This window comes from Microcaecilia unicolor, chromosome 10 (genome assembly GCF_901765095.1).
Source record: "Microcaecilia unicolor chromosome 10, aMicUni1.1, whole genome shotgun sequence".
Lineage (NCBI taxonomy): Eukaryota > Metazoa > Chordata > Amphibia > Gymnophiona > Siphonopidae > Microcaecilia > Microcaecilia unicolor.
The window spans coordinates 53,548,903-53,561,226 of NC_044040.1; the positions used below are offsets into that span (position 1 = coordinate 53,548,903).

A 12,324-nucleotide genomic window follows, 5' to 3' on the forward strand; every position below is an offset into this window, starting at 1 on the left:
TGTTGCTGTTTCACAGACTGCCTGGACTAAGGGTGTTGGTGTTTGCAAGGCGTGGTTTGAAAGATCCGATTCTTGAAGGTTATTGATTTATTTTAGATCACGCCGTGCTCCTAACCAGTGTCTCAGTTATAATATTGTACATACTCTACAGGAGGATTCTGTGTACTGATAAAGCAGGGCTGGGCAACCTTGGTTATCAAGGGCCACAACCCAGTCGGGTTTTCAGGATTTGCCCAATGAATATGCCTGAGAACCATTTGTATGGTTTCAAAACTGAGCATGCGTGGCCTGAGGGCCCAGCAGCCATTTGGCAGGCAATGCAAGGGGGGGGGACCAGCACCGGAGGTTTTTCTTTCCTGCTCCTGTCGTGACACAATCACCCAGGCCCCATCAGGAGCAAGAGAGAGAGAGACCCCGGTGCTGTGGCCCCCTTGGAGGCCCGGCCCAGGGAATTTTGCCCCCTTCCCTACCCCACCCCTTGGCGGCCCTGCATCCTGGCTGGTTAAATGCTTTTGAATATCGTGGAATAAATCAATAATATAACGCAAATGAAACAGTGGCTTGAAGTTTGCTTGGTAAGTTGTTCATGCCTCTTTATTTTCTGTCATTTTGAAGGTGGCTGTCTAAGTTGTGGAATGCCATTGTTGCTCCAAAAGTCCAGGCAGCAGTATTCTGCAAAGCCTCTGTGAGGAGACCTACTGGACTCAGGAAGCTTGCAACAAACACTCCCAGTCAAGGCCAGCAGGCTGTGGTTAAAGCTGCTCTCAGCATCCTCCTGAACAAGGCAGTTCTGCATGGCTGTCCTCTGCCCAGATCAGGTAATCGGAAGTAGATCTGCAGTTAAAATAGACAGGCAAAGGGGTCCTTTTACTAAAATGCATTAAATGTTGCAGTTAATGTGTTTCAGTGCAAGAAATTAACATACATTAAGTGCAAATCTAATGTGACAACTATTGGGGGTGTGGCCAACATTTCACTTGCTGATTCCACATTAAAATGTCCATTAGCACGCAGTACTCTGCTTGAAATTAGTGTGGATGCACTTAAGGGCCAATGATCAGAAGCAAATGTGGGCGCTAGAGGCTATTAGCACCATACTAGCACCCGCATTTGCTACCGCCCCATGATCAAAGCCCGCGAGCGCATGAAACAGGATGCAGTGGGCAGGGCTGGGCACCACTATTTTCTAGGCAGCGCTGGAAGAGGAGGGAGTGTACTACTTCCTCCTCCACCATTAAGGCACCAGGGGCAAGTGTCATTTAGTTTATTTAAAACAAGATATAGCATCGTTGCTGATAGTATACAATCTAGCCAGAGTATACAGAAATGCTTACCTTGTCTTAATTAAGAATGGCAGGCATGCATAGTCATTTTTGGAATTCTTTAAGCATCTATCTATGAAGCTCCATCAGATGTCATGTTAGGTCAAGATATACATAGAAACAGAGAAAAATGTAGGCAGATAAAGACCATATGGTCTATCCAGTTTGCCCATCCATGCCATGTACTATCTTTTCCTCTCCCTTAGAGATCCAATGTACCTGTCCCAAGTATTTTTTTTTTTTATTCAGATACAGCTTTTGTCTCCACCTCCTCCACCAGGAGGCTGTTCCACAAATTCACCACCCTTTCTGTGAAGAAGTATTTCATCAGGTTACTTCTGAGTCTGTCCCCTTTCACCTTCATCCTATGCACCTTCATTCCAGAGCTTCCTTTCAATCGAGACTTGCCTCTTGTGCATTTATGCCAAGCAGGTATTTAAACGTCTCTATCATATCTCGCCTTTCTCACCTTTCTTCCAAAGTATATGTATTGAGATCCTTAAGTCTGTCCCCATATACTTTATGACAAGGACCACTGGCCATTTTAGTAGCCACCTTCTGGACCGACTCCATCCTGGTTATATCTTTTTGAAAGTACAGTTTCCAGAATTGTGCACAATATTCTAAATGAGGTCTCACCAGAGTCTTATACTGAACTATTATCACCTCCTTTTTCCTGCTGGCCATTCCTCTCCCTATGCACCCAAGCATCATTCTAGCTATCGCTATTGCCTTTTCTACCTTTTTGGCTACCTTAAGATCGTCACATATGATCACACCCAAGTCCTGCTCCTCTTTCATGCAGAAAAGTTCTTTGCCCCCTAAATTTTATCACTTCCTCAGGTTTTTGAGCCCAAATGCACGACTCTTCATTTTATAGCATTAAATCTTAGCTGCCAAATTCAGAACCATTCTTGAAGATTCACTAGGTCCCTCCTCATGTTGTTCACACCTTTAGGGGTGTCTACCCTATTGCAGCTTTTGGTATCATCTGCAAAAAGACAGCTGTTTGGCAATATTGCTTACAAAATTTTTAAAAGAACCAGCCCAAGATCTGAACCTTGCGGTACAATACTGGTAACATTCCTTTCCTCCGAGTCAGGTCCATTTACCACTACCCTCTGTCATCTTCCACTGAACCAGTTCCTAACCCAGTCATTCACTTTTGGATCCATTCCGATGGCACTTAGTTTATTTATGAGTTATCTATGTGGAACTGTGTCAAAGGCTTTGCTAAAATCTAAATACGCTACATTAAGTATTCTACCTCAATCTAACTCTTTGGTCACCCAGTCAAAGAAAGTAATCAGATTTGTCTAACAATACCTGCCTCTAGTGAAACCATTGGATTCCACAAACCTCACTATTATCTGGTTTTAAAGTGTTTCCATTCATTTACTTAACATAGAGGTCAGACTTACTAGCTTGTAGTTCCCAACTTCCTCCTTACTTCTGCTTTTGTGGAGAGAGACCACATCCACCTTTTTCCAATCCTCCAAAACCACTCCTGACTCTAGAGAATCATCGAAAATTTCAGCCAGCGAAACCACCAGCACTTCCTTAAGTTCCTTCAGTATCCTCGGTTGAATGCCATCCGGCCCCATTGCTTTGTCCATATTTAGTTTAGCTAGCTCCTCATGAACACAGTCCACTGAAAATCATTCAGGGTCTACCACACCTCCATTCCTATTTGTGTTTGCCTTCTGTGGTCCTGCTTCCAGCCCTTCAGCTGTGAATACAAGGTAGAAATATTTCTTCAACAGTTCTACCTTATCAACTTCTATGTGTTTCTTCCCTTCCTTTCCCTTCCCTTTTGCATTTCCTCCTATCACTAGCATATCTAAAAAATGTCTTGTGTCCCCCCCCCCCCCCCCAATTTACAGTATTGGCTGTTTTTCTTCCATGTGCATCTTTGCTTTCCCTACTACTCTACCAGCGTCTCTTAGGTTTTCCAGATATTGTTGCTTGCCTTTTTCTTTCTGTGATCTTTTCTAGTTTTCCTTACTTTCTCAGCTACTAATTTAAGAACCAATTCTGCCTTCTTTTCCTCTTACTTTTATTTGCTTTCTTTGCAAAAAGGTTTGTTTCCCTTACAAATAGCTCCTTCAGTTTTGCCCACTGCATTCCTACATCTTCCAGATGTCCCCATCCAGACAACAACTCCTTGAGGTAATCCCCCATCTCGATAAACTTAGTTATTTTGAAGTCTAGAACCTTCACTTTTGAATGAACCCTCTTGAATATTCATGAATAAGTGGGTGGCTTTCACTTATCCTGAATGCTACGTAAGTGCCGACTCCTCCCCTGGGCCACTAACAAATGCCAACTTCAAGTTTCACATTTAACGCTGATATTCAACATCACTATCTGGTTAAATGCTACTGAATATCAGCGGATAACCCTGCACAAATGATTTAACTGGGCAGGGTAAATAACTTTGAATATTGATCTCAGAATGTCTGTAAGCGTGTACGTACTGTTGTAACCAGTGCATTTTTCTAGCGAAAAAGGTTCCGGTACTGAAATGCCAGACCACCCTTCAGGGTTGGGGTGGGTGATCACTGAGGGATCCACCCCACAATAGCCAGGCCCCCTGCAACCAGTCACAGAACCTATGACAAGGCAGAATTGGTGTGTAGAGCCTGAGCTCTTTCATTAAAACTTGGGGACCATGGGTCAATTTTAGCAGACAATGGAAAAGGTGCTGGTATTCAGTACCACCAAGTATGCCCCCTCAAAAAAAAGCTTTGGTTGTATCTAATAGCAGAGTGTGCATTGCACAAGCCATTTTATGGACAAAAGGTCAACTGAAGTTTACTGCAGATAGTTTATTACAGACTATGTAGCTAACAAAGGTTGTATGTTAGTGCATTTTGTGTTTCTTCTAGAAATGATCAGTTTATCCTGTGCAGGATTTAAGTATCTATCAATTTTCTGTTCATATTGTTGGAAGTCACTTTTGTAGGCTAGAGAAAGCTTTATATACCCTGTGACGTGTCCTCTTTTAACTAACGCTTACATCACCAATTGAATGTTCTTACAGAGCTGGATCAATATACCGGAAGCTTCAAAGGAAGCAATTTCCCGCTATCCCTGGTTTCAAACTACAACTTTAGCAAGAAGAAGGGAGAGAGCAGTTCCTGGAGAAAAGTGAACACAAGTCCTCGCAAGAAATCCAGCCATGTGTCTCCGCCATCTTGGAATAAATCAGAGGAAAATGGTAGTATGGTGTCGAATGGACTCATTTTTCAGCATGATCCTCAGGGTTCACATTTCTCCCAGTCCTCCAAACTGGATTATTCTATATTAATCCCCCTCTTCCCCACCCCCCCCCCACCCCCCAGTCTTCCCCAGTTTGAAAAGAATTGGCTAATACTTATTTTAGATAATGTGAAGCTGTAAGAATTATCTTTTTATAGATATGAAACTATGCCCCCTCTTTTTTTTTAATCGTTGGCTGCTGCAACACTCGGATAGTGATTGCTGCTGCAAATCCAGATAGAGCAGTGAGTGCCTCACGCTATCTGGGGAATGGTGATTATTCAGCCACTATCTGGATAGGTTACCAGATACACTTAGGACATCTTTTAAACGGTGGTAAGTTATCCAGATAGTTTTTCTGGTTTAGGAGCTGAAAATTGCTGCTAGCCAGATCACTTTGTTCTCCGTCTGAACTTCCCCACAGACTGCTTCATTACTATCCTTCTGTGCATGTGGCCAAATCTCTGATGAATGCAGCTTAACCCAGGCCTTGAGCTAATTCTGTAGAATTTGGAGGTGTGTACAGAGATGCTGCACAGGAGAACGCTTCTGTGGGACTCAACCCACTATTTCCTAGGCAGCCTGGTTATCTTGTTGCCAGCATAAGCAAATATACACAGATATTTAGCCGTGTACGGAATACATGGGGGTCGATATTCAGCCGGTGGCATTCAGCATTTTTCTGATCGCCACCGGCATTACACCTAAAAATTCAGTGCTGGGCACCGGCATTGAATTTCTAGGTTTTCAGAGCTGGCTAACACATAATAGCCAGTTAAACGCGATACTCATCACTTAACCGACTATGGGTTACCACATAAAGACAGGACTGACTGGGCCTATTTATGCAGTTAAGCTGACAGGTTAAGTTCTGAATATCAGCACTTAACCGGCCAAGTGCTGACTCCACCCCTGGAACAACCTCCAAATAGCTGGTTGAGTTCAGGCATTAAAATCGCTTTGAATATTGGCCCCAGAGAGATTATAATATTCCCCCTCATTCCATGCAGGTCTCTTAATTTTACATGCCAATTGTGTGCATAAATAAATAACTAGCAAATAACAAACTTACATACTTTTGAAATAGCCAAGTTTTCACACTAACCAGCACATACTACTACAGGTCAGCGGCATACTGAGGGTGGGGCGGTGGGGGCGGTCCACACTGGGTGCACGTTGCAGGGGGCATGCAGGGAGCAGCCGCGTGGTTGTCGGCTCCCTCAGTTCCCTTCTCCCTCTGATGTTACTTCTTGTTCCGGGGCAGAGGGAGCAAGGAACTGGCGGAGCCGACAGCAGCGTGGCTGCTCCCAGCACCCCAGGAGGTAAGAGCAATGCACCCGGGGGGGGGGGGGGTCAAGGTGATGCACCGGGGAGCGGGGGATGTGGCACACAGGAGGGGGGGTGCGCAGCAGTAATCCGCCTCAGGTGGCAGCCAACCAAGGAACACCACTGCTAAAGGTTATCCACAGTAATCTTACTAAAGCAGTGGCGTAGCTACCGAGGGGGAGGGGGGGTGGAGGCTGGTTTTGCATGCTCAATTTCACTAAAAGGAATGTGCAGGATGTGAGGGGGAAGAGAGAGCAGGGCAGGCAACATGGCGGCGCTGGAGACCAGCGCTGGACAAGGCTTTAGCTGGCAGGGGTTGGGGATCCCTGCCAGCCAAGGTACTTTGCTGCAGCAGTGAGTGGGGAGTGGTATGGCGGCGGGGGGGGGAGGGGGGGCGGTGGCGGGGCAGCAGACTAAAATGTGCCCCCCCCACCTCGGGCTCTGGCCCCCTCCCACCATGAGGTCTGGGTATGCCCCTGTACTAAAGTAGCAAACAGTTGTGAATCCATCCTTACATGGCATTTCTTTTTGTCTTCAGCCATTGGTATTAGGAGGATATTGCTGTGAAAACTATCGCACTCCTTTCACAGGCATCTATGTGAGGGAATGCAGGACTCGTGAGTGGTGGTAGGGGAGGTCTCTATTCATGAACAAGTCACCCTTAACTCCATAAGCCATTTATTTTATTTATTTATTTATTGGGATTTATTAACCACCTTTATGAAGAGATTCACCCAAGGCGGTGTACAGTAGGTACAATTTCACATCAAACTTACAATTTTGTTAACAGCATAACAATAGTAAAATTTACAAGTATAAATACAATGAAAGAAGAAAACTTGAAAACAACAAATTGAAACCTAATAATAGGATCAAAAATATACACATTTAAACGGCACTGAAATTCTACCAGAGAACTAATACGATGTAAACATAATAGTGACAGAATATCTAATAATTACATAATTAGAACGTTCAAATAACATTGATATGATACTAGTGCTTTTCTACAATACATCTTACCATATAGCTGAGGGGCCAAATGCAGATATATAGATGGGGACAAAATGTGTGGTACAGAGTCAGTTGGGATAAATAAATGGGTAGCTAAACTAAAGGCAAGTTCTTTGTACAGTTAATCAAGATAGAAAGAACAGGTCTGAGTTACAGTGCGTGTAGCAAGCTAGTCCAGGTGCAGAATGAGTGTATAGTCAAGTCACCTGTGTATTAAAGGCTTTGGAGAAAAAACAGACTTTTATCTGCTTTCTGAAGTAGAAGTAGTCTCGAGTTACACAAAGCCCCTCTGGGAGTAAATTCCAGAGCATGGGGGGCTACTCCTGAGAAGGCTCCCTGGCAGGTATCACATCCTACAATTTCTTTTGTCCAGGGTACAGATAGTGATGATCCTTGAGAGGACCTTAGAGGCAGTGGCGTAGCCACAGGTGGGCCTGGGTGGGCCCAGGGCTCAGGCCCATCCAACAGTAGCACATGGTAATGAAAATGCTGCTCTCCACAATACTGGCACCTTCGCATGCTCAGTTTTCAGCGCATGCCTGCTGCAGACTGCCAAGGTGGAGACTGGAGAGAAGCATTTTCCCACCAGCTGAGATATTTTTTTGATGTGAGAGTGGGGGACAGAACATTTGGTGCCCACCCACTTCTTGCCTAGGCCCACCCAAAATCTGCTGTCTAGCTACGCCCCTGCTTAGAGGTCTTAAAGGTGTGTAAAGGGCTAACTTATTCTTTAAGTACTCTGGCCCATTTTGTCTGAAGGCCTTGAAAATTAAACACAGAGTTTTAAATTTAGTCCTGTAAGGTACTGGTAGCCAGTGTAGTTTTTGCAGGAAGGCTGTGATGTGGTCACATTCTTTGCAGCCAAAGATGCACTATTCAAAGATGTGAATATTCTTTAGCAGTAAGTAGAACAATCGTGGCAAGAAAGTTGTAAAGTCACTATTTCTGGACAAACTGCAGGTCTTCATTTACACAACATGATTTTTACCTTAAAACCACATGGAACAAAGAAGTAGCCAAGTAGTTAGTGCAGTGGACTGAAAACTAGGATATCTGGTCCAGTTCCCACTGCAGCTCCTTGTGACCCCAGCGCAAGTCACTTTAATCTTCCACCGCTCCAGGTACAAAACTTGGATTGTGAACCCACTACGGGCAGGGAAAGTACCTGCATTTTATATGTAAACCACTTTGGTTGTTTATTGTTTTGTTGTTTATGGGGCTCATTTTTGAAAGAGAAAAACATTTTAAAAGTGTCATAAAGCAGCATTTTGATGAAAATCCACATCCAAAGCGGTATTTTCAAAACCTGCTTTGCAAACGTCTATGCAATTCATCTGCAATGCGTCCAAATCACAAGGGGGTGTGTCGGATCATTTCGAAGGCATAATTAGGGCGGGCTTAACACTTGGAGGTTTTTCAGCCATAATGGAACAAAATGTCCAGGGTGAAATCTAAACGCTTGGGACTAGACCTGTTTTTAGAATGAATGACGTACAAAAGGTGCCTTAAATGACCAGATGACCACTGGAGGGACTCAGGGATGACCCCCCCCCCCTCCCACCCCCCAAAAATGTGAACAAAAATAGTACTTACCTGCCTCTATGACAGCTTCAGATGTTATAGCTATTTCTATTAGAGCATCATACAGGTCCCTGGAGTACTCTAGTGGTCAGTGCACCTGTAGACAGTTGGACGGAGGCCTATACCCCTCCCCTCACCTGTTACACTTGTGGTGGAACCTGTGAGCCTCCAAAACTCACCAGAAAATCACTGTACCCACACATAGGTGCCCCCTTCACTCATAAGGGCTGTTGTAGTGGTGAACAGTTGGGAGTAATTGGTTTTGGAGGGCTCAGCAGACAAGATAAGGGAGCAATGGTGAGGTGTGTACCTGGGAGCATTTATGTGAAGTTGACAGCAGTGACCTCTAGGGTGCTCCATTGCTGTCCTGGGATGTCTGAGGTACCAGTTGACTAAAACTGCTGCCCCCCCCCCCCCCCCCAACTACATCCCAGTGACTTGATTTTCTACGTTTTTCGCCTGTATGGTTTTTTTTCCCTCAAAAATGCCCTGAAAAGATAAACACACAGAGCACAAAAGCTTGTTACAAATGATATTTTCAGAAAAAGAAAGTTGGACATTTTGTGGTTTCGAAAAAGGATTTGGGATGTTTAGCGCAAAACGTCCAACTTGGATGTCATATAAAAAATGCCCCATCATATCACTTAAACTGACTTAACAAGGCAAAGTGGTTTACAAGCTAAAAACACACATAAAAAAAAAAAGAATAAATCAAGAATCAAACAAACAATTGCAACACCTTGGAGCTGATTTCCTAATGTACATTAACACTTTGGCAATTTATAATACTTGCAGTTAAAAGTATTCGTACGACTGGTAGCACTATAGAAGTGATTTATAGTAGTAGTTATGAGTTTATGATCAACAACATCAATTGTAACATGTATAAAGTACCATGAGAGTTTTAATATATAAATATGCTAATGAGATGCAAGACTATGCAAAAACCTATGTGCTTTGCAAAAAGATACGTAAACTAATTTGCTTTCAGATACAACAGTGGCCAAAACATGAGGTCGGCCCAGTAGCAACATGTCAACATGGGACCTGGGTCTAATTCCTAAGTCTGGTTTTGCTTGTTCACATCCTCTGTGGGAGGAACCACAATCATCATTCAATGGTGACAGCTAAGTGCTGATTTTCTGAGGCACCTTAACTCTTTTGCAAATACTTTCTCAGTCACCCAATAAGCCTGATAACTGAAACATGGCAGTTGCTCTCTGAGGTTGCTTTGTAATCTCATTCGCACTCTGACTATGCAGTATCCAGTTTTAATTTAAAGTAGATTTATTTACTTTTTTTTTAAGGTGCAGAATCTCAGAACGGTTTTCAACAGAATTACGCCAAATTGACTGGTCTAATGAAACACAAGTAAGTACCTGTGATTTTGTTTCAAGAACACAGAAGTAATCGGTTTGATGTTTTCATAGAAGTGTAGCCTGCTTGTTAGAGCAGGGAGATGTGGGTTCAAATCCCACTGTGTCTATTGCTGCTCTTCACCTTCCATTTCTTCAGGTATGGCTTAGGAACTCGTATATTAACTTCCGTTAAGTATGGATTCAATATACTAACTACGGTTGCAATTCTGTATGTGAGCAGCACCTTGTAATGCCCTGATGCCACACAACGAGAGCCTATTTTATATAATGGCATCTGGGTGCCCAGCTTCTATTAGAGAATACTAGTGTAACCTGGCATTGGCACACATTACATTTAGGCGCTCACTGTTACACCAGACATATACCTGGCATAACTACGGGCACCTAAATATGGCAGGAGTGCATGCAACTTATTGTATTCTGTAAGTTATATGTGTAACTTGGAGGCCGGCCTATGCACCACCCAGATCTGCCCTACACCTAAACTTTCATAGCACAAAGCTCCAAAGGGGGCATGGCGGGTCAGGGGGATTGCCAGGATGTAGGCGCGATGTTACAGAATACCTGCATTTGTGTGCCTGACTGCCATGAGGTGGGCGCCAGCATTTACACAAGCTTTTGGCAGCTGTAAATGCTCGCATCCAAAGTTAAGTGTGAAAAGTGCACTAAGCTAGCATTTTATTAAGGACTCTCTGCGGTGAGCATCTTTTACAGAGTATTAGCTTAGTGTGGATCATCCCGGCACCTAACTTTGGGCATAATTTATTGAATTGGGTTTATGCCAGGAGGTACTTGTGACCTGGATACTGGACTAGATGGACCATTGGTCTGATGCAGTATGGCTGTTCGTATGTTCTTAATCAAAACCATAGTGCATAACTACGAGGGTCGTACACATGGGTGGAGCAAGGGTGGACCAAGTGACATGCACAGCTTATAGAATACTATCAGTTGCATGATGCACTTAGGTGCTCAAACTTAGCTGGGGGCTCCCCAGGTCAGTTTTGGGGAACTACTGGATTAAACCCTCCAAGCTCCAAGTTACCCTTTTCTCAGCAGTCCGTAACACTCAAGAAAAGCCAGAGAGACGTTTGCATCAAAAACAATATCAAGACCGAGAAAAAACTCTCAGAGCAGACTACAAGAGAATCAGAAGCTGTGTGTCCTCTGTGTTGGAGGCTACAACTTTAGACTCACTGCACGCATAATTTGGGTGTCTTTCTATGAGAGCAGTTATGAGCATAAGTGCTCTTAATAGTTTAAATCGGCATTTGGTGTGCCAGAATTTAGGCACATGCGCTTACACCATGCCAATAGGCATAATTACTGGTGCCTTAAGTTAGGGACCATTTATGCGCTTAGCTCCTATTCTATAAAGGTCGTGCATCCTTTACAGATTAACGCTCAGTGCTTATATTTTTGAGTGCTGATTTCTCAGCACCATTTACAGAATCTAGTCCTATGCGTGTAAGTACGCACCCTGCCCATATTCTGCCCAGGGTCCGCCCCTTTCAGAATAGTGCGTAGCGGATTATTGCACATAAATGAATTGAATACTGGCATTTATGCACATATTTCCCACCTAAATCTATGTGGTTCCTTAAAGAATTTGCCCCCTAAGGGGTCACTATCATTTACATTCCGAGTACATGCATACATGACTAGAATACCAGCATATACACATGTATGTGTGCACATATGCCCGTAAGTGTTGAAAATCTGCTTATACACTGTTCTAAATATGTACTTAGCTTACATAGTGGGCCTTCTGCAAAAGTGCGCTAGTGTTTTTAGTGCACGCTAAAAATAAGCATGCACTAAACGCTAGAAACGCTCATATATTCCTTTGGGCGTCTCTAGCGTTTAGCATGCGCTAAAAACATTACTGCACCTTTGTAAAAGACCCTCATAGTGCAAATTTTACAGTTGAGCAGGTACATGGGCGGAGTCTGGGCAGAGTGTGGGCAGAACTCACACTTACACATAACTATAAGTTATGCATGTATCTCCGGCATCAAGGCATAAGTATTTACACCAGCTCTGTGGATCCTAATAGCCATCCTCTAGGCACATAAATCAAGGCACACCTTTATAGAATTGCCCCCCACCCCTACATGTCCAGATTACCATGTGGTAAGTGCGGAGCCTATATGATAATTTGGAGGCTTGTCCAGTATCTTCTCATATACAGTGGGGGAAATAAGTATTTGATCCCTTGCTGATTTTGTAAGTTTGCCCACTGACAAAGACATGAGCAGCCCATAATTGAAGGGTAGGTTATTGGTAACAGTGAGAGATAGCACATCACAAATTAAATCCGGAAAATCACATTGTGGAAAGTATATGAATTTATTTGCATTCTGCAGAGGGAAATAAGTATTTGATCCCTCTGGCAAACAAGACCTAATACTTGGTGGCAAAACCCTTGTTGGAAAGCACAG

General features: G+C 43.6%; 1 protein-coding gene across 1 annotated transcript in view; it reads left to right on the forward strand.

Moving 5' to 3' along the window:
* Positions 1 to 12,324, forward strand: part of CTTNBP2 (cortactin binding protein 2) — a 321,332-nt gene that overhangs the window by 269,152 nt on the left and 39,856 nt on the right. Inside the window, 3 exon segments of the mRNA XM_030216832.1 lie at positions 616 to 818; positions 4,366 to 4,542; positions 9,812 to 9,875. Coding sequence (XP_030072692.1) covers positions 616 to 818; positions 4,366 to 4,542; positions 9,812 to 9,875 — 444 coding nt within the window.